Below are 21353 nucleotides of genomic sequence, written 5' to 3' on the forward strand. Positions count from 1 at the left end.
ATTCTTACAGTAATGTTTAACTACCCAAACTGATACAGATGCTGTAGTGCATGCATAACTTCATTCAGTACAGGCAAAACTTTTATATGCAGGAGCTTGCAGTATAAGTACTCATTAGTTGAAAGGGATGATGCTAATAAATAGATGTTTACTTTGTATAGTACAGATAGAAGAAATAAGTCACAGAGTTAAAGCTTGCCCTGTACTGCATAGGAAGTGTGTGTCTCTTAATATGGTGGTGGCATTATAGAAGTGACTTTATCACAATACTTCATTTTTTGAAGATTAAGTTCTCCAGCTGCATTTCTTATGCTCTTAAAATATCTGTACTTAATTTTTTAAAACTTTTCATTATAGTTTTATTATATCATACTATATTACTATTATTATTAAATCTAGTATTAAATTTTATTTAGTATTAAAACTTATTATTAAATGTAGTATTTTCTTTGAGAAAGATAAGTGAGATGTGGAGATGCTTGAAGGGTTTGCTGAGCAGAGAATACAGTTTTTAGGAATATTCATTATTAGGGATTATCTACAGCGCGCTCTGTTATTTGGCAGTTCCTCCCTTCCTGTGTACTAATGAATAAAAGTCTTAAAGGAGATTTGCTACATGTCTTATAGACCTCTGGCAAATTAACTATTCACAGAAACCTCGTGTAAAAGATAGACCTTACTATAGATGTTTAGCAACTATGGAAAAATAACCTTATGGTATATAAATGAACAGTTTTTTGATGAACTTGTTTATTTCCAGAATATTTACAATGCAAAAGCAACACAGTTTGCGTTAGCTTGGAAGACCAATATAATGGAATTCCTTGCTTTTGACCCCATCAGGGGACAGAGGTGTGCTATTCATGGTTTTTTGTTTCATAGTTTGAAATTTGATGAAATTATGTTTGCTCTCAAAGTATTTTCTGGAAACCCTTGTCGTGCAGCTAGTAATGTTGTAGCTAACATCACATTTAACAGTTACACTTAAAAAAAAAAGGCATCTGTGAGTAGTGGAGAGTATTGGCTGTTATGAAAGTAAGAAGCACAAAGACATAACTAAACAGGAGCTTATCACAGTCTAGTCTATTTGGGATATGAGGAACCTTGAAGGAATGAAATGTGAGCTGAATCTGCTTAGTTTCAGCTGACTATCTGGATGCAAGGTAATTCATTGACAGTGATGATACTAAATAGGCACCACTAATCTGTCCAGCTGGGGAATTTGTTAGACTTAAGTGATGAAAGAGGCTACCACATACTCTTGCAGATCTCCTTATGAGGAATAATAGAATAAGAACTGCTACAAGTTTGGTTTTTCCTCAGAAGTTGGCCATCTGGTGTCTTATGAAACGGCATAGTCCCTTTTCCATTACGTGGTCTCTGTCATGTTCCTAAGTTCAATTTGAGCAAGAAGAAAAATCAGCGGGGTTTTTTCTTGTTACCAGATTTCCATCTGCGTAGAGACTCTCAGTTTCAGATGGTGGTTGCTGTCACACTGTCTGAGCACTTAAATGGTTTCTGTGTAGGACAGAATGCTTATTCCCCATCTTGAAGATGAGGAAATAATATTTCAGGAAAATACTGTCTTGCCAGAGAGATCTGTAACAGAGTAAGGAGTTGTGATGACATCTGAGTCCCCGCTTCTGCCTTAATTGCCTGGCTATCCTGATTTTCTCTGCCCTGTCTCGATAAATAACGTTGCTTTTTATGAAAGTGAAGAGCCCTGTGAAATCAGTTAAAGTGAGTGGCATTGCAGACAGGTCTTTCTGTAAGTCTCCTGTTTATACCCACAGCAGGGTATCTGCATTCTGTTGTTTCAGCCAGGTTTTTATAACTGTAAGCCAAACTTTTCAGATGATGAATGGCATGGCTGTCCCTCCTTCCTTCAAGGTATCCCAAGTCAGAGTGAAGATGGACAGTTAGTCAAAGCGAGGATTAGCTTGGGAGCTAGTTCATGTGTGTTCTGGATCTGGACAGGTTAGCAGTGACCACCCTCAATACAACCAGAAGAGAAAGTTTTGCTTTGAGGCGGGCCCAAATTAATCAAGGTACAGCACCGATGTGATAGACCAGTCTGATACTCACACTCAGCAGAGGGTGTTCAGGCAAATGGTTAAGATCCTGTGCTATTTGATAGTGCTGGTTGAATCTCAGAAGAATGTGGTCAGTCAGCAGTGACTGAATCTTAACCTCTGGGCAAGGGTCAGTCTATAGCTGAGAACTTTGAGATGTGATCACGCCAGTGGACATGAGGAAGGGAATGGGCTCGTGTATTCAGCAGTTCAGCTCTCCAGCTCTGCTGGTGTGCTGGTCAGTACTTGTGCCTGATTATGGCTACATACATATGGTCTCTAAATAAAAGTGATAACCTCCTGTTGGTGTCATTTTTGTCTGTCTCTACAAGCCAATTTCTTACCTATCACTTCAGTTCTACTCTTCTGCAAACTTGCTACTCTTGTACTTGTGACAGAGTCTGCAGATTTGACTCTTTATCACAGGAAAATTGGTATTTAGGATGTAATATACCCATAGGAGCATCAAAATAAAACATAAGTGTTTATTTCAGCTAAAATTTACAGAAACATTAACAAGCTCATGACTTGAGCAAATTTAAAACCATCAAGAAATGCCTTTTTTGAAGATGTTGTTATTACAGAAGGCAATGCAGCTCTATTAAATTTCAGATTTATAATTTTAAATAAAATGCAGCTAATTTAATGTTGGTTTTGTTTGTTTGTTTTTAGGACACAACACCAGTATTTGAAGAGGAGTCAAAACCTATTTATTGTCAAAACTGTCAGAGCATTTCTTTCTGTGCATTTACCCAGCGGTCGTTGTTGGTAGTGTGTTCCAAATACTGGAGGGTAAGGCAAGCTAGCTGAACAAAACCTGGCTGCTTTTCACTGTAGAAGCTGATTTAATTAAATTGCCAGTAAGACATTTAGATCAAGATGCTCTAAGTCCCTTTAATGTGTCTATATCAAAACTGAAATTAGCTGCTGTCTTGGCATTTTAATCTGTAATTGGTTAAGGACAACAGACTTTTCTGTTTCTTTTCAGGTTTTTGATGCCGGAGATTATTCCCTCTTATGTTCAGTCCCTAGTGAAAACGATCAGACCTGGACTGGTGGCGACTTTGTGTCAGCTGATAAAGTGATTGTATGGACAGAAGATGGACAAAGTTTCATATATAAATTGCCAGCCAGGTAGTCAACAATGAAATACTCCATTTATTTATTTTTTTGAAATAAAAACATGAGCAACTTTAAAGAAATATTGAGTGTCTTTGGCTTTTGTTTTGTTACAAAATCATATGGATGTTGCAGAAACTAGTATTCCATGAGCATATTTTAAACTGTGTGTCCCCTAAATGTATCATGTTGAAGCAATGCTCAGTAATTTAGATTGCCTCAGCCAAGATTGCTTCACTATTTTCTGATATTACACTAACTTTTTCACTTCCTAATGGAGCTGTGTGGTGGGAAGAGGTACATTTTGCTGTTGAACAAGTGTCATAAATTAAAATAAAATATAATTTAAATATTTCCTTAACCAGGTCCAAATACGGAAGAAATAAGATTTTGCTATATGGAGTAGAATGTAAATGATGGTTGTATTATTGTAACAGAGTACTCTTTCAGCCCATTAAGGGAAGGCACGAACAGCTGAGTTTGTGCATGTAAATGTGAAAATATAAAATTAATTTAAAATTAGGTATCAAAGAGGTTAAATAAATTTAGAATGACAGAAGTAAAATAAAAACCTTTTCTCATTTTCTTCTGACATCTTCATGACATGCAAACATCTCTTTGTTCTGGGTAGAGACACAGTTTTATCTTGGAGATCCTTGAATATTCTCACATAAATCAGGCGAGAACTCCTTTCTCACCCTCTTGTGTGATCAGAGCGTAAGGATGCGAGCAGATCTAGCTGGTGATCTGTTGGAGGAATCCTTGGGTTTGGTGTGTTTTGGTCCTGAGTCTGAGGCCAAATGTGTTGAACTCCAAAGCAGACCGAAAGCCAGGCTTCCTTCATTCTTTTTTCCTTCAGTTCTGAATGTGCGGGGGAACTGAGCTGTAGACATTTGGAGCAGTTATTAATTGACGAAGTATACCCTGTACATTAAAATCAGAGTAATGATCTGCTATACACTGTATTAGCAATTGAAAAATGTAATGTTTAAGGGCTTGAGGGTTGCTTTTGCTTAGTATTATTTAGTTAGCTAGTGATGTAGGAATCACTCTAGTAATATAAGGAATTTTATTCTTTTCTCTTTGTTCTTAAACCCAGCTGTCTACCAGCTAGTGATTCATTTCGCAGAGATGTGGGGAAAGCAGTAGAAAATTTAATTCCACCTTTATTGTACAGTGTGTTGGACAGAGCAGATAAACAGGTAAAATATATTTCTTTGGGGTTTCTTTTACGGATGTCGTTTCTCTTTTAGAGACTTGAAACATGCATACATCATGACCAGTTCTTCTCTTTCAAAGTAGACCTTTAGGATTTTTAGGATTTCTTCTTTTCCTAGAGAAAGTAGACGTTTAGGAGGATAACATGCAATATCGCTGCTGTTCGGTTTGGTTCTTGTTGGTTTTCAAATAAATGCAGAGATTAGTCTTGGGTCAAGTGAATCATCAGTTCCTATATACTAACAGTTTATCATTGATCAATGCCTGGAGAATTAGAAGTCAAGTTGTAATGTGCATGATGATTAGGCAATAACTGAGCAAGAGCTTTTAGAATCACAACTTTGAATCTGAAAGCTTAAATCCTTGCAAAGTAAAGAAAATCCAATTTTGTAGGCCAGAGTTCTCTTTGAGCTATACTTTGTTTTCATATTGTACTGTGAACTGTATCTGCTGTAAACTAATACATTTAAGACTGCTGTATGATCTCTCTAGTGCTCAGACCTATACCACTAGGTATAAGTAACTGTCTGATTTACAAATGCTGTTATTACGAGACTGTTGTAGGAATCCTGTTTTATTAACTTAACCATTTAATCTGTTGCCAAATTTGGACATTGAAACATTTATGTATTTGATTTTTTTCTACATGTTGTCAATTAACATTAAAACTTTTTTGCTTCTGTTGTGGACCATGTTCCTTACTGAGTAGTGTATCTTCAGCTCACCATTGTAGTTAGAATGTTAACAATTTTAGAATACACACAAATATATAAAATATTCTAAATATTAATGTATTTAGAACAAAACCAAATATATGTAAAAATCTTTTTTTCCTCTCCCTTAAACCTGTGACTTTTGTAACTAGCCACAGTTTCTTCTGATTTATATTGCTGTATTTTTTCTTTGTCCTGTAAGAAAAATAAGGCATAAAGTAGCTAGTTTTTGTCCTGTTCTTAAAAGGTACAGTGGATTATGTGTGGAAAGTAAATTTTGAGGTTAGTACATGGTTTGCATGTGTTCTGAAGTTGTTAATTTATTTTTTTTTTAACAGCTACTAATATGTCCTCCAGTTACTCGATTCTTCTATGGACATAGGGAGTTTTCCTATAAGCTGTTAATCCAAGGAGACTCTTCAGGGAGACTGTGTATTTGGAGTGTGCCTGATACTCTTGAACAACAAGATAGTGCAAAAGGTATACCTAACTAACAGTCTTTGCCAAGTCTTTTAACGGGCACCTCTATTTTTTTGTTATGTGTTTTGTTGCTGGATAAAGCACTGCTGCTTTTCCTACAGATCTATGAAGCTGGTTTTTTAATTGTTAGCTTCTTGTAAGAGTTATAGTAACTTCATTTTTTCATATATGATCAAAATCTTAATTCACTCTGAATATCTTTTTCCAGTATTAAATTTTAACTGCTTTATTCCAAAAACTAGCTATGGTCGTTGCTGTCTGCCTGTGTAACTTCTTCTTGTAGCTTAAATCGTATACTTCTCCAGTTCTCACATATATGGTTCATGTGTTGCTGTAGCTTCACTCATGTAGTCAGTAAATTAATCTCCAGTATGTACATTTTACTTTGTTAAAAGTGTTTTAACGTGGTGTATTTAAACTTTGAGATCTTTTCAGAAAAGCATTCCTAATTTCTGTTCTTGATGGTTTTGTTGTTTGTTGGTTTTTTTTTTTTTTTTAAATCCTCCTCCCACCTCACCCCTTCCTTTATTTTCTTTTTAAACAGGACTGCAAACAACAACTTCAACATCCCTCCAGGAAGCTTTTGATAAACTTACTCCTCGCCCTGCTGGGATTATAGACCAACTAAGCTTAATACCAAACATCAATGAACCACTTAAAGTTACAGCCAGTGTGTATATCCCAGCACATGGGCGTTTGGTTTGTGGCCGTGAAGATGGAAGCATTGTTATTGTGCCAGCAACACAAACTGCTATAGTTCAGCTGCTGCAAGGAGAGCATATGCTTAGGAGAGGTATGCAAATAAGCTTTTGAAAAGCACGGTTGGATGACAGTGTGCGCCTGTCATGAGATATACTGAAGTAAGAAATAGTTTCACAAAGTGAGCCTTAAGTCATTTTACAGGTAGAAATCATACAAGCGTTTTCTTAACAGTTCTGATGTTCTATTATGTAATGAGAAATGTGGCCAGCTTGCATCAATGTTGGGGGAGGTCCCTTCACTGGAAAGCCTTGGGTATTTCTCCTGGGTTTTTGAGATGCAGTAGCAAAGATGTGGCGGGGGACATCTCCTGTCTGTCTTCCAGAATTGTTCTGGGCACTGCGTTCAGCTGGGGTATCGGTGTGCCTGTGAAGATCACCTTGGGAAAATAATGCATCTAACAGAGAATTCCTGTTTGTGTATTGTGTAGTTGAGTATTATACATTGGCCTGCTGTTGTATATTTTGGTTCCAGATAATGTTGTTTTAATACTTTTGTGATCGTAGCTGCAGAACAGATATTTGGGGTTTGATTTTTACAAATGCTGATAAATGAAAAAGACATTTAAATATTTTTCTGTAAATATATGTATGAGCTTGTCAGTTATATACAAGGCTGTTGGCTGTACTGTTTCCTTTATATAATAGATTTACTTTATATAACTTTAAGAAAAAAATCATTTTTCTATAATGTGAAGTTGGATTGCCTCGAAGTTGATACATTATTCCGCAAATAAGTGTTGGTGATTCGTACACTCATAAAAATACAGAACTGCCTGTGTATATTCTACATAAGGTTTGCTGTGCTTGATAGAAAGCATAATCATGTAGAGGAAAAAAAGTTCTGCTATATCCTGCAGGTGTTGCATAGAATACTTCATTCTGGTATTTAATTTACTGGGCCCATTTTGTCAAATTTGCCGTCTAAAAAGACAGTTTTTCTAAGCATTTTTGCAATAGTTAAATCATTCTCATTCTAACCTTTTAACTAATGTATTTGATCTCAGTGAACAGAAGACTCACCATTCTTGCTCTGTGTTCACAAAAATTATTTTCCTTTGTAAATTTAAATTTGATGTCATTAACCTATTCCACACAAGCACCAAATGCATGATACTGCAGACCTGCACGTCACTGTTGTGGCCACTGCAGAGTAAGATTATGCAATTTTTCTGGTACTGGTCATTTTGGTAATAACCTTGGATAAATTCATGTTTGACGGGGAAGGGCATCTATTTTTTCACATCTTTGGCCTTTTAAATTTTTTTTTTTCTGGGGATTTTTTTGGGGGGAGGAGACTGTTTTAAGACAGCGGAATTACTTTAAAGTGAGGTTGTACAGCAAGACAAAAGGAATCATTCAGTCCATGTCCAGCAGAAAAAATTATGAACACTTTAAAAAAAAAAACAAAAACAAAACCAAGGCTAATTCTATAAGAACTTCTGTCAAAAATTGCAGTATGTCTGTTTGGGTTTTTTAATCAAGAACAATGTTTTGAATTGTTAACTGTTCTATTGAATTACATTCTCTCTCTCTCTTTCTCTTTAAACTTTTTTCCCCCTTTCACCCTTACCGAATTTCTCAGGTTGGCCACCTCACCGGACTCTCCGAGGCCATCGAAACAAAATTACATGTTTACTGTATCCTCATCAGGTTTCTTCTCGTTATGATCAAAGGTATTTGATCTCAGGTGGTGTGGATTTCTCAGTCATCATATGGGATATATTCTCTGGAGAGATGAAACATATCTTCTGTGTACATGGTGGAGAAATTACACAGCTTCTAGTTCCACCAGAAAACTGTAGTGTAAGTTTTACATAATATGTCTGATAACCTGTCTCACACTTTGCATAAATGGTACAGCTCCTCAAATGCTTCTTGAGAATGTGGATGTAATATGAAGTACTGAAGATGTAGCACTGAACCAATGTATAATCTTGGTTTTGTTAGCATCATGTTTTAGCTACGTAAAGGATTAAAAATAGTGGGAAAACTGGATATTAAAACCTAGTTAGCTAGGGAAATGCTTGGCATTTTATGATGTACCGCATTAACAGTGGGAGAGGATTTCCATGACTTGGAAGCAGTCTTTCCCGTGAAGGTGTTTGCGAATGTGATAGGCAAGCATTCCCCGCCAGTTAGCCCATAGGTTTTAAAGGCAATTTTGTCTTTTGTAACTTGGATGAGCAGGTAGAATTTAATGAACAAAATGGTCTTGATTTATTTGAAAACGGTGGTTTCTCTTTTTTTGCTCAACGATAACAGATTCTAATACCTGTTTGCTCTTTATGATATGCAAGAGGTTGGATTCAAGAGAATTTCTGCAAGTGAAATACTGTTTCTAGTGACCTCAGTGAGTTTAGCCATAGACTTCTGTGCCTGGTTTTTGTTTATGAAATCGGTTGTTGATCACCATGCTTGGTCCAGTGAAGAAGATATTATTAAATGCAAACTCTCTGCATTATGATTAAGATTTCTTTTCTTTTTTCTTTTTTTTTTTTCTTAGGCAAGAGTCCAGCACTGTGTTTGCTCTGTTGCCAGTGATCACTCAGTAGGTCTTCTGAGTCTGCGGGAGAAAAAATGCATCATGCTGGCATCCCGTCACCTTTTCCCTATTCAAGTAATAAAATGGAGGCCTTCCGATGACTATTTGGTGGTAGGATGTTCGGATGGGTCTGTGTACGTCTGGCAAATGGATACTGGTAAGGTTAAGTTCAAAGACATTGATTAAACAAGTTTTTTTATATATATATATATATGGTTATAGTTCTGTATAAGTTGCATCTGAGAGAAGAGTTAAAATTTTCTTGCGCATTCATATTTGGAAATTTAGCACTCCACATATTCCCAAAATTTGTAGCTTACTGTTAAAGACATATTTTAGTATTTGGAATAACTCATTTAGTTTTGGAGAAGTATACCTTACTGTGGCTGTCATCCCCTTAAATGTTTTCTTAGTTATCTTTGGAGAGACCAGTTAAAATGTTGGCTGCACATGTAGTGTTCTCTCAGTTTATTAGTGACCGTGCTTCCTCAGCAATTTTCTTGAAAGCTCGGTGTAGAAGTGCAGCACCTTGAATCTACAATAATTTCCTCATCTGCAGAGTGAAGAAAGTGTGTATCTGGTTTTTTGTGTTGTTTGTTTTGTTGTTTGGTGTGTTTTGTTTTTTTTAAAAGGGACTAACGCTTAGTTTAGAAGAAACTAAAAATGAGCCTTAACAGAATGGGCAACAAGGCATAAAATAAAAACAGCTTTGTTGTAGAAAATTTTGTGATATTTGACAGGGAGGAAGTGAGGAAAAAATGAATCAAACTATATGCAGTATGTAATTACCTTTTAACTCCTTAACTCACTTAAGAAAAAAAAAAAAACACAATCCTGCAATAATGTCTGAATATTATTTTCAGCTTACTGTGAAAAGTAGATGAGAATTGTTTTTTATTGAAGCTCTAGGAAGCAGAGAGGAACCTGAGATCATGGAAAATTTAATCCACACAGGTAGTTGGGTGGGAGAGGGAATTCAAAATGATTGAAAACAGTCTTCCACTAAAAATGTTGAGTAACTGCAGTCATCACTCTCTGGTCGGTACAGAATCACATTGTGGGTTTTTTAAACTTGTCTTGATTTTGTTAATGTGTTTTTCCTTACACCCTTCAACTTTATGGAAATTTAGGAAAATTCCATTCCTTTAGGAATATTAGTTCTAAAAAAAGCTGTTAACACAACAGAAAGCTTTATGCATTGCATCCTGTGGTGTAAATTATTTTCGCCCGTTGCTGTACTTGTGATATTTTGGACATTCTGAATTGTTTCTGCTTAAACTCATGCTTTTCAAAATACTTGCAGGTGCTCTGGACAGGTGTGTGATGGGAATAACAGCCGTGGAAATCTTGAATGCCTGTGATGAGGCAGTCCCAGCGGCTGTGGACTCCCTGAGCCATCCCGCTGTCAACCTGAAGCAGGCCATGACTAGGCGTAGTCTGGCTGCTCTGAAAAACGTGGCGCATCAGAAACTACAGACTCTTGCCACTAACCTACTCGCTTCCGAAGCGTCTGACAAGGTAAGCTGTGTTTCAGTTTGTCTGGTTTTAATGCAGTACCCGAAACATTTATTTCCATAAATAATTGAATAAAATATGGGAAGTCTTCATCACTGTAACTGAAAGGTTCTTATCCAAAGCTCTCTGAAATTTTAATAGAAAGACCTAAACTAAATGCATTTTTTGTGTTGGCCAAATATAGAGGAAAGGTGAGTCCTGACCTTGTGAGGATTTTATGAACTTTGTCACAGAAAGAGTATGACCCCTGACTTTTTAAAATTTTTATCTTTCTGTTAAAGATTAATAGAAGGAAGTGCAAAATTATCTTGAAGGAAACTGGGAAAAATATCCTTCGAGTCACGTGTTAGAGAAGTATGTAAGAGGCTTTCCTTGCCCTGGGCGACTTGCTCCAGTGGATCCTGCTTTGAGCAGGGAGTTGGACTGGAGGATTGCCAGCCTTAGCCATTCTGTGGTTGTGTCCTCCTTACATTTGCTCTTATTGGTGATTCCAATGTGCTACCATTCATCATAACTTTTTTCCTAATAAAGACCTGTCAGAGTAGACAGGTATTTCATTTGTTTAGTCTGTCAGCGCCATTCAGAAATGTTATCAGAGTCCAAAGAAAAAGAGCTTGTATTCTTGCTTTTGTTTTCCTTTTCATTAAGCAGACTGCTAACGTTCTGGTAGCTGGGGCTGTGACCAGCAGAGAGCAGCAGAACCCTGCTCCCAGCGGCCCGCTGGCTTGGCTTTTGTCACTTCTTTCTTTATTTTGCCTTCTTCTGTTCTCTTTGGAAAAGAAATGTTACTTAGAGAGAGCATTCCTTAGAACAACACCATCATGTTTCCACAAATACATGTGTGCTCAAACTTGTGTGCTGCTTTTCCTGCTGCATCCAGTATGACTGCTCACATACGTAAGTATGAATGTTGCGTTTGTACGTGCTGTGCAAATGTACGTGTTTTATGCGCAGGTTCCACACATCTAACGAAGGTATTGCTACCTAGAAAGTCATGATACGTAGCACAGCAAAATGCGTTCTATACCAGAGGTCAATGATGATTAATAGCTAAAGTATTTTGGTTATATTGTTGCTTTTAATTTTACCATTGTGACCATTATCAGAGACCATTTAATAAAAAGTTACCTACATTACATTCTGAGAAAATAACTATATTTTTTTAAATAAATAAGGAATATGTGAACCAATCAGTGCATTGTAGAACATAATTTGCAGCTATTATTTATTGACATTTAATTATTTCTATTCTGCTTTCAATTATCCATTATTTGCTTCTCATGGCAAATTTATTTAACAAGCATAGTTTGTTCATTCTCCAAGTTGACCACAGGGAAAGGAGCAGAATTTGGCTATTTGCTCTACTGCTGATTGTGTTAGGCCCTGGCTGTTTGTCTGGCACGGTGAGCCAGCCCGCGCTGCTGCAGCTCCTCTGAGAAATGTAAGAACAAGGAGTAAGGAGGATGGTCTCGGTTTAATTTTTCTTTCATAATCCCTGTGACCAAATGCGAATTTCCCTTCTGGTAGTGCCTTAACTTCGTTACATAAGTGAAATGAATTTTAATTCGAGGAAAGACAGAAATTAAAAATTATTTGATTCTAGTGGAATAGCAGATGGTATTGAAGATTTTGCCAGGTCTGCATTTCATTGTTGGAGAGTCTTTTGGTATGTTCTGAGTATTGTGCTGTGTGCGCGTGTGCTTTTGGTATCTGGTTTGTTTGTTTGTTACAAAATGAGTGCATTGGAATAATGTAAAATATTTGTTGAAAAGCATCCTCTGAAAGTGAGCAAGAACTAGTGAGTGCAGCAAGCAAACCAATAATTGTACTTGCTCTTCTCCACTTCAACACCATACAATAAAATACATGTGGGTATTCATTCTAACTAAGCGAAATATTAGCAGCTTTAAATTAAGTCTGCAAATTAAATAAAGTATTAGTGAGGTAGAAAAATGAAGATTACAATATCAAGTAAGACTAACATAATGGATTGCTTTAGATAAATACACTTTGTGCATATTATGTTCAGACAGGATTAAAGGAGCAGTTTCTTACTCTATTTTTTCCCCTGGGCCTCTTGCTGTGAAGCAGTCAAGGGGAGAGGTTATTCTTGAGTTGCTCCAAAGTAGCAGTCAGAAATGAATCGTGAGGAAGCTGTGGCTGGATCATCAGCTGCTCTTGACGGCAGGTCAGGGTACTGGAGCCTCTTTTGGACCAATTGGTTTCCAAATATAAAGCTAATGTAAAACTTTGGAGAGAGAAGTTTTTCCTCTGAAAATTTTCTACTGTAAGAAACAATCTTGCGCTTTTCAGGGATATACAGTAACTAATAGCCACAGAAAAAGCAGAGTGCTTTACGAGAGACAAATCTGTGTGAATGAGAACCTTGAAAATTAAAATAATATGCTTATTTCAAAGCCAGGTTCATACACCAAACAATAATTGAACATGATGTGGTGGATATTCTTTCATGCCAACAGCATTTTGGGGGTCTTTACAGCTATAATGGAAAAGGAGTATATAAAAGTTACTTCAGTTTTCAAACACGTGCTATGAAATTTGTACAAAACTTAAAGCAGCCAAGTGGTGTAGGACTAGAAATGCTTACTGTCTTGAAAAAAAATCCTTGAGAAAAAATAAATGGTACATATGCATGTCCAATTTCCCAATTATAAGATGTTAAGTAGAATATACATTTGTTTCTGTGATTCATAGTGATAAATATATTTGTTAGTGTTCAGAAATAGAATGAAAAGGGTTGAAAAATGCAAGGTAATGGGTATTGGTAGCTCAGCACATTTTCAGTGGTGACCACTCCTATGACCCAGGGTATTTAAGGCTTCGTAAGATGTGCACATTGCTTCATGTCAGTGAACAAAGAAAGCAGTTTCTACGCTATTCTACAGACATCATGATATACTATCACGAATTAGTGTATAAATACAGAATGTTCAAATTTTTCCATGATATATAGAGTATGTTATTTGCATAGTCTGTATATGTCTAGTGTGTGTGTGTGTATATATATGCATACCTGTTTGTAAATATATATATACAGTATATATAAAAACTGCAAGCCTTGTTAATTTCTAAATAACTATCCAGCTGTAAATTGTGCTTTTGTGGTTTAAAAAAGACCACAGAGAATGGAAATTTTAGAGACTACCAAACTGAAAGAGTTTATAGTCATGTTAAGGCTGTTAAGTTATAGATGAAAAAAGACATAGGAGCCTTGATTTTATTGCTCTTATTGGTGATATATTAAGAACTTTTGCATTAATTCTCCTTTCGGTAAAGATTGATGTTTTCTGAACAAATCATTCAGGCTATATCAGTTGTGGAAGAAATACCATTTCTCCTGCAGCCCTTCTTAGGCTTGTGTAGGGTAATGGTTTTTATGTGCTCCCTTAGACTTAGCTGTCAGCTGAGCACAGGGTTTAACTTCTGCAGTGACTAATACAAGCATCAGGAATGCTGCTTCATCACCGAGCCTAGTAACTGCTTCTCCTGTAGGTTTTTCTTGCTCTGACTTTGTAATTCTGTGCATCAAACATGAATATTCAACCTTATGTCTTCCAGGATGTTAATTAAATTGTAAAAAAGGAGAAATAATATTTTACTTTTGAACAGGGTTTATTTCTGTTAAAAGATTCTCTTTTTCACTTGTTTGAGGAAACTAAGTACTTGAGCATAATTTTGTGTTGGTTATGGAGAGAATAAAGTTCTCACAATGCTTAAAAACTTATGTTAACGTTCTCTTGTCCAGTCTCCTTTTCTGACTTTTTTCAGCTTTTATCCCATAGCATTTTAATTTTCTTTTTCCTTCCCCCCCCCCCCCCCTCCTTGGGAGGAAGGGAAGGAGGAAGAAGATGGACTTAAGTAGTGGAGTGAACAACAAGTGACACACTAATCACACTAATTGCCTACCAGAACAAATTTATTAGTAGCTTATTTTCCAATGGCATAAATTGATACTATACTTCAGTATCCAAATATGAAATATTTAATGTGGTTTAAGTTTAATAACAAAATATTGAGATTTTATTGTTCCTTGGAGTATAACTATAGTCTTTTAGAATTCATGAGAAAGAAGTGTGAACTTCTGTCTTATCTAGAGAGCTCTATTTATCTGAAACTTCTGTATTGTAGGGGTATAGCACCTGATCACAAGTCTGACATTCCTGACATTGTGAAAAGTGCTGTAAAATTCTTCTCTGATGTTTTCATAACATTTATCATAACATGTTTTATACCCATGTGAGTTTTCAAACTTTGATCATTCACAACTTCCTTAATTTGTGAATTAACTTTTGTGAAAAGTGTTAAGAAAGTAATCCAACTGAAATTTCAAAATTTTTTCTTTTTTTCTTTTTCTTTGTTCAGGGGAATTTACCTAAATACTCACATAACTCCCTGATGGTTCAAGCTATAAAGACTAACTTAACAGATCCAGATATACATGTGCTCTTCTTTGATGTAGAAGCCCTGATTATTCAGCTACTGACTGAGGAAGCCTCCAGACCCAACACTGCACTCATTTCTCCGGAGAATTTACAGAAAGCCTCTGGTGGGTCTGACAAAGGAGGCTCCTTTTTGACTGGTAAGCGAGCAGCCGTCCTCTTCCAGCAGGTCAAGGAAACAATCAAAGAGAATATAAAAGAGCATCTTCTTGATGACGACGATGAGGATGAAGAATCGATAAAACAGAGAAGAGAAGATGGTGACCCAGAATATCACTCTAGCAAATCTAAACCATTAACTTTATTAGAATATAATCTAACCATGGATACAGCAAAGCTTTTTATGTCCTGTCTTCATGCCTGGGGCCTGAATTCTGTTCTAGATGAGCTTTGCCTTGATCGTCTTGGGATGCTTAAGCCACACTGTTCAGTGTCCTTTGGCCTCCTGTCTAGAGGAGGCCACATGTCTCTGATGCTTCCTGGCTATAATCAGCCTGTAGGCAAACCGTCGTATGATAGTGTGGAGTTAGGAAGGAAAATGTCCATTACAGAAGGACTCGGAAAGGGGACATACGGTGTATCACGTGCCGTCACCACTCAGCATCTCCTGTCTGTTATCTCACTGGCCAACACACTGATGAGTATGACCAATGCAACTTTTATCGGAGACCACATGAAGAAAGGTCCAACCAGGTACGGCAGATGTTCACCTGAACTTGTGATACTGTCTTTCAGAGTCCCTATTTTAATACAGCATTTTATTTTGTTTAATTTTACTGTGGGGTTTGATGTATTAAATGGCTATGAAAGTCTTTGGTACCTAGATGGAACTGTGTGTATTTCTTCTTTCTTGAATGTAGTAATTTTTTATGCCAAGATAACTGTATTGCTTTGAACAGAGCTACGTAATTTACAATGTTAATAGAACATGGAGTTGTATTAACATATGTGCCAGTAGGCCATTTTTGTCCTCCTGTTTAGTGCTTATTGTTTTTAAAGAGGTTTTATAATGAGTAGGTCAAATTCTAAATAAATCAAAACATAGAGATGAACTTTTTATCACCAAAAAATAAGCTTACCTAGGAAATGTAAAGGAGATACCCTTTTTTTTTTTTCTTCTGTCAAACTGACTGTTTTTTATAGGGCTGCTTTTCAAAGTGTGTTTAGTCACAGTATCTTTAGCAAATAATCTTTTTTTTTTTTTTCCCCCCCCTCCCTCCTCTTCCCCTATCCTACTTCTTCTCCCCCTTTATGTATATTTTGTGTTTAGGCCACCTAGGCCAGGCACTCCTGAGATGTCAAAAGTGAAGGCACCCCCTTCAATTTCAAGTCATGCAGCCCAAGGACAAATTAAGCAAGGTAAAAATCACTTGCTTTGAAACAATTTGGTAACTTCAGTGTCAAGAGCTGAAATGATATATCGCCTTACTATCAAGTGATAAAAATATTGCTAGCTTCTACGTGCAAGGAAAAAGTGTAATATTCTAGATAAAAATTTTAATGACTAAGACCTTTTTAAGAATCAATATAAGATGCTGATACTGTCATGAAGTCATTCCCTGACAATGAATTTTTGCATATTTTAAGTGCTGCCAAACATTCTGGTGTTGAGGTGATAGCAAGAGGTTTAAAGTCTGTAACTAAGGGCTATACAGACTAATACAAAAATGCTTCGGGATGTAATAAACTAAAGCATAAAGGTAAACACATCTAAGTAGTATGTATACATTTCCTCTGCTTTTTATGAAGGAGGAAGAAATTATTTTATTTTAACACTACTTCTACCGCTGCTGCTATTTTCATCACTCGTAGTTATGAATGATGGCAGTGGATGATACTGAAGGATCCTTTAATAGTCTGCACTGTGTCTTTCCTTTCATAAGTATAATGGTTAAGTACAGGATATATAGAACCACATGTGATGTAGAAGAAGGATGTACACAAGATCAGACATGAATTTCCTGCTGGAGTGGAGCGGGGACTAGAGCTTCCTCTGGGCAGCAGCAGCAGCACACAGAAACAGTTCTGCTGGGACTAGAGAGACGGAGGAGGAGGAGGAGGCCCCTTCCTGCTCGCTCTTTAAATTAGAGCTGCTGTTTGATGGGGCAAACGACCTGCTACCCTTAATGCCAAAAATAAAGTAAATGTAAACCACCGTGATGTGGCCAGTTCTGACTTGAGCTCAGAACGAAGGAGCAAGTGAACTGGGAAGAGTGTGGGGCGACTCCTGGGGAGGCAGCCGATGCGGGCTGGTGGGGAGCGCAGGCAGCACAGCGCAGGGCAGTGTGCCTGCCGTGCCCAGAAGAGGAGGGACAGTACTTAGCCGCTGGGATAACAGGGGAGTAAAACCTGCGTGGGGCCAGCTGAGGGTTGTTTATGGCTTGAGGGGAGTGTATGTTTGTAACCTTTGTCACACGTGTTTTGCCGTAGGATAAAACGAAGAGGAAAAGTATACATGTCATTGCTCTTTTTACAGTTGTTTGGGGTTTTTGTGGATGTGAGCCCAGCTGCGTGCATATACTGTAGGGCAGAAGAGGAGGTTTTTCTTTTTTCCATAATGTGTTTTGTTATTTTTTTCTTTTAGCTAATCTACAAAGCAGATATCCTTCAGGACTTATTTTAAATTTCCTTTGAAAATGGCAGTTATCTTTTATTTTTAACTTTTACCTGTTAACTATTAAAACTTTGTCTTTTCAAGCTATATGAATATGGAGAAACTTGCAATATGTAGAATGATTGCATTTTGCAGAATACAAATACTTTGTGGTATTTACTACAATGTACAATCTTCAAAGATGTACAATGAAGATATATGTACATCTTTAAAGATGTTTTTAAACTGTGGAACTGCTCTTGTGTTAGAGAGCTAGTAAGCACAACAGGTAACATACATCAACTGTGTAATTTTTCTTCACTCACATGTGAAAAAGAGGGATGTTTATATCTGAGGAGGAAGCTTGCCCATCAGCAACATTTGTGTGTATTTATTCTTTTCCTCAATATAAATATTAATTTACTGTGATTTTTTGGTTGGAAAGGGAAAAATCAGTTTCAGGAGTGGTATGCATCAAGCTTTTTTCATGATCAAGTGTGCTACATAAATAGAGAAGTAGCAGTCAATAACAAAAAGCAGAAATAAAAAAAAAAATCAGGGCTCTTGTCTCAACATGTGGGGCTCTTTTGGTTTTGGTTGGGTTTTTTACAGCTATTTACTTTTCCTTTTTGAAAGATAATTATTTGAAAGGTCGGAATTTCTCAAAGATGGTGCCTATATGGCAAATTCAATGCGAGAAAAAACATATTAATCACAGAGAGGGTCTGTGTTTTGTTTTTAAAGATATAGTTCCATTATGGTCTTTCTTTCCCGAATGACAACTATCTAATTTTTCTTTGAAATAGCTTTGCTAATTTTGGGGATAGACTTAGTTTAGTTACCCGGTGGAAATATTTATAACTTCATGAGAAACAATAGATAAAAATGAAATTCTGTGTGCTGTCAAAAATACAGAAAAATACTCCTGTTCCTAAATGGTCATCTGTTTGTGTGTCTGGTGGCATGTCTTGCATGCTCTTGGGGGCAAATGGGTTTGTTTCTAAGTGGTGCTCTTAGGTCATAAGTTTCCTCAGTGTCTTACCTTTACATCCCATTGTGCACTACTTGCAGTATCTTGCTACTCATAAATTTCTAGTGATATTCTTAAAAAATCAGTTAGAGATACAATTAATGCATTTTATGACATGCTTGATCTCCATCAATTTGACCTGTATTTGTCCTGAGATGAGCACAGCTCTGTGCTACTTGGCTCATGGGCCAGCTGCTTCCATTACAGTGATTGTTGCAATTACTGACGTTGCAAGAGAGTGAACAACTACAACAAAACGAGGCAAAAAAGAAACTTCAGAGTAAGACTTTAGTTTCAGTATGGGGTGGGTTTGTGTTTTTACAAACAATCTTGTTCATAAAATAAATAGCTTTTTTTATACTTCTACTGAAACTAGGTTTTGCTGTCAAAGTGATTTACACTGGTCATCCTGTCACTGTACACGTGCCATCGTGATGCATGTGTGTGGAAAGTATGGAAAAAGTAGATTTGATGCAGATGTCCCACAGTGACAAAAGAAGTTCACTGCATGAAAAGCAAACAGACCATTCAGAAGACAATGCTTAATCGGTTCAGGAGCTTGAGCCTATTGTTGTTCTGCAACGGAATAAGAGAGGGGGATTAATTTGAAGATGCTTGTGCATGACATATGGTAATTTCTCTATAGGAAGGAAGTGTCAGATAGCGACCTCTAAATCTCCATGTTGACCTCGGGTTGTAGCATGTGTATGCCATAAGGTCTGCGCATCTTTTCATGTGATAATATTAAGTCATGAAGCATTAGTGGAAGTATAACATTTAGAACTGCTTTTTTTTCATTTGCACCAAGAAATGATGCAGTTTACAAAATAAATGTTGCAGATACTGCTTTGAGTAACATGCTTTAACTGTGCTCTTCTATATTTGCTTGCCTGTAGCACGCTTTGTATGCTTCTGCTTTAGATTCTTAGAACTTTCTTCAGTAAAGGTTTAAAATTATTTGAAGGGGGACACATTTAAAATGAACCTGTGTTAAAACTAGCCATCAGTAATACATTCTGTGACATTTTAGAGTGACAGCTGGGACAGCCCAGGTTTAAAAGGGGTTATTTCTGGGGTTATTAATGAGTAGTGCAAATTCCAAATCTATCTAAATATGGGAAAAGCACAAGAAGAAGCAGCAAAACTCCTGGTTTTAAAATTCATAGTCAACTGTGCTGTCAACCCAAATCTAGCTATCTAAAGACACATTTGTAATAGTTTTATTTACAGGTACTTTTGTCTTTTCAAAACATGCAGGTTTCTGTTAGTGTATCTGTGTTTCTCTGCAGTTGCATGTCTTCCTCTCACTGGCATTGCACTTCTTGTAAAACCTAGAATTTTTTTTAAGTTTAATATTATCACAGTTTCCTCCAGTTTTGTTTTTCATTCTTCAGTGATACTAATCTGTTTTTCAGAAGCTGCTCTCCTCACTTTCCTATTTTTTTTTCTCTTTATTTCTTCTTCTTTCCTCTGCAAGTTGCTCCTGCTGTTTCTTCTAGCACTGAAGCTGGTCACTCTGGCTCTGACACTGCTCCTACTTTACATACCTGTTTCTTAGTCAATGAAGGTATTCTTTCCTCACTTTTGTATCTATTTGTCTTTCAACTGATGTCCCTTATCATTGTTATGACATGACTTTAGTTTGATCTATGTAGGGATTTTTCTTTGCAAAAAAGAGAGGCAATGAGGGTTTCTGTATACTTTGCCGTTAATGCTGATAGAGGGTGAGCAGATCCAGTCTGTGTGTCTTGGACTGTGTGTAAATTCAGTTCTCCACTAGTGTATCATAGATGATATTTTGGATCTTGTTTGGGTTCGCTGTTGTCTTTTGACAAAAAATCTCAGCCCTTTTTAAGTAGGGAAAATGCATGTGCCTTTACCCATTGGTAGTATATGAAGGAGAGAAGCCGCAACACGCATGGTGTGTTCCACGCGGGTGCCGTGTCCCGTCTCTCGGCTGCGGGTGTGAGTGCCGCTTCTCGGTGCGAAGGTTCGGCCCCATCCAGAGCCTTCAGAAGACCTGCTGGGAGGAGCATGGGACAGGTCTTCTGCTCCTGAGACGAATGAGCACCAACACTCCGTAGTCCGCGTTATAAATTGAAAGACTAAAAATTTAATGCTCCTTTTAAAATGAAACAAACTATCAGTTTCATGTCATTTAAATTTTATTTTTGGTGCTTTATGAAAACTTAATGTTTATTTAAACTACTTGGGTTTTGTGTTGGGGATGATTTTTTTCTAATAAATATTTATCCACGTTATGAAGAATGTCTTTCTGCCAAAAAGATTGGCTCAAAAAAACCAAACAAAGAAACAAAAACCCGTTGTATCCCTGTTGGCAATTTGCTTTAAATCAGAATTTTTATGCCCTTACTACTAAGCTATAAATTCCTGCTTTCATGCATCTCAAGTAGTAGAAACAGCGCTCCCTTAAATTGGAAATTCCTCTTTTTAATCCATTTTTCTTTAAGGAAAATTGACATAATGATTTTTTTTTCTTGTAGCACCATGAAGAGCTTTATTAGTTAAAATATTTAGATTTTTATGCTCGGTATTGCTGACAATTTAAAAATACAGATCTATATGCTCACCTGAAGTATTTCTCCAGTTTCTCAAGTCAATGTAGAGCAGAATACTCGAATTCTTTTGTGTAGAGTACTCTACAAGCATGTTTACAAGCTATGTTGTTTGAGCTTGGTATGCTTATCTTTACTGGTTTTAACTAAGCAATATTGCAGGCTTGCAGTATGAATGCACCTGAAGTAAGCACGTTGAAGTAAGATTTAGATGGAAAGAAGAAGGATAGACAAACATGCGCTTGTACATATTTGCATACCTTTTAAAACGGGA

General features: G+C 36.8%; 1 protein-coding gene across 5 annotated transcripts in view; it reads left to right on the plus strand.

Moving 5' to 3' along the window:
* The window catches only part of WDR7 (WD repeat domain 7), a 145752-nt gene that overhangs the window by 20722 nt on the left and 103677 nt on the right, over nt 1–21353 (plus strand). For 4 of the 5 annotated variants that reach the window (XM_050912502.1, XM_050912503.1, XM_050912504.1 and 1 more), the window contains exons 7-16: nt 2745–2864; nt 3061–3206; nt 4291–4393; nt 5461–5602; nt 6147–6395; nt 7946–8166; nt 8867–9062; nt 10209–10423; nt 14804–15573; nt 16151–16239. In XM_050912502.1, coding sequence (XP_050768459.1) covers nt 2745–2864; nt 3061–3206; nt 4291–4393; nt 5461–5602; nt 6147–6395; nt 7946–8166; nt 8867–9062; nt 10209–10423; nt 14804–15573; nt 16151–16239 — 2251 coding nt within the window. Of the gene's footprint in view, nt 1–2744; nt 2865–3060; nt 3207–4290; nt 4394–5460; nt 5603–6146; nt 6396–7945; nt 8167–8866; nt 9063–10208; nt 10424–14803; nt 15574–16150; nt 16240–19980; nt 20071–21353 lie in introns of all 5 variants that reach the window. The other variant, XM_050912501.1, reaches the window with a different exon arrangement.

Source organism: Gymnogyps californianus, chromosome Z (assembly GCF_018139145.2).
Source record: "Gymnogyps californianus isolate 813 chromosome Z, ASM1813914v2, whole genome shotgun sequence".
Lineage (NCBI taxonomy): Eukaryota > Metazoa > Chordata > Aves > Accipitriformes > Cathartidae > Gymnogyps > Gymnogyps californianus.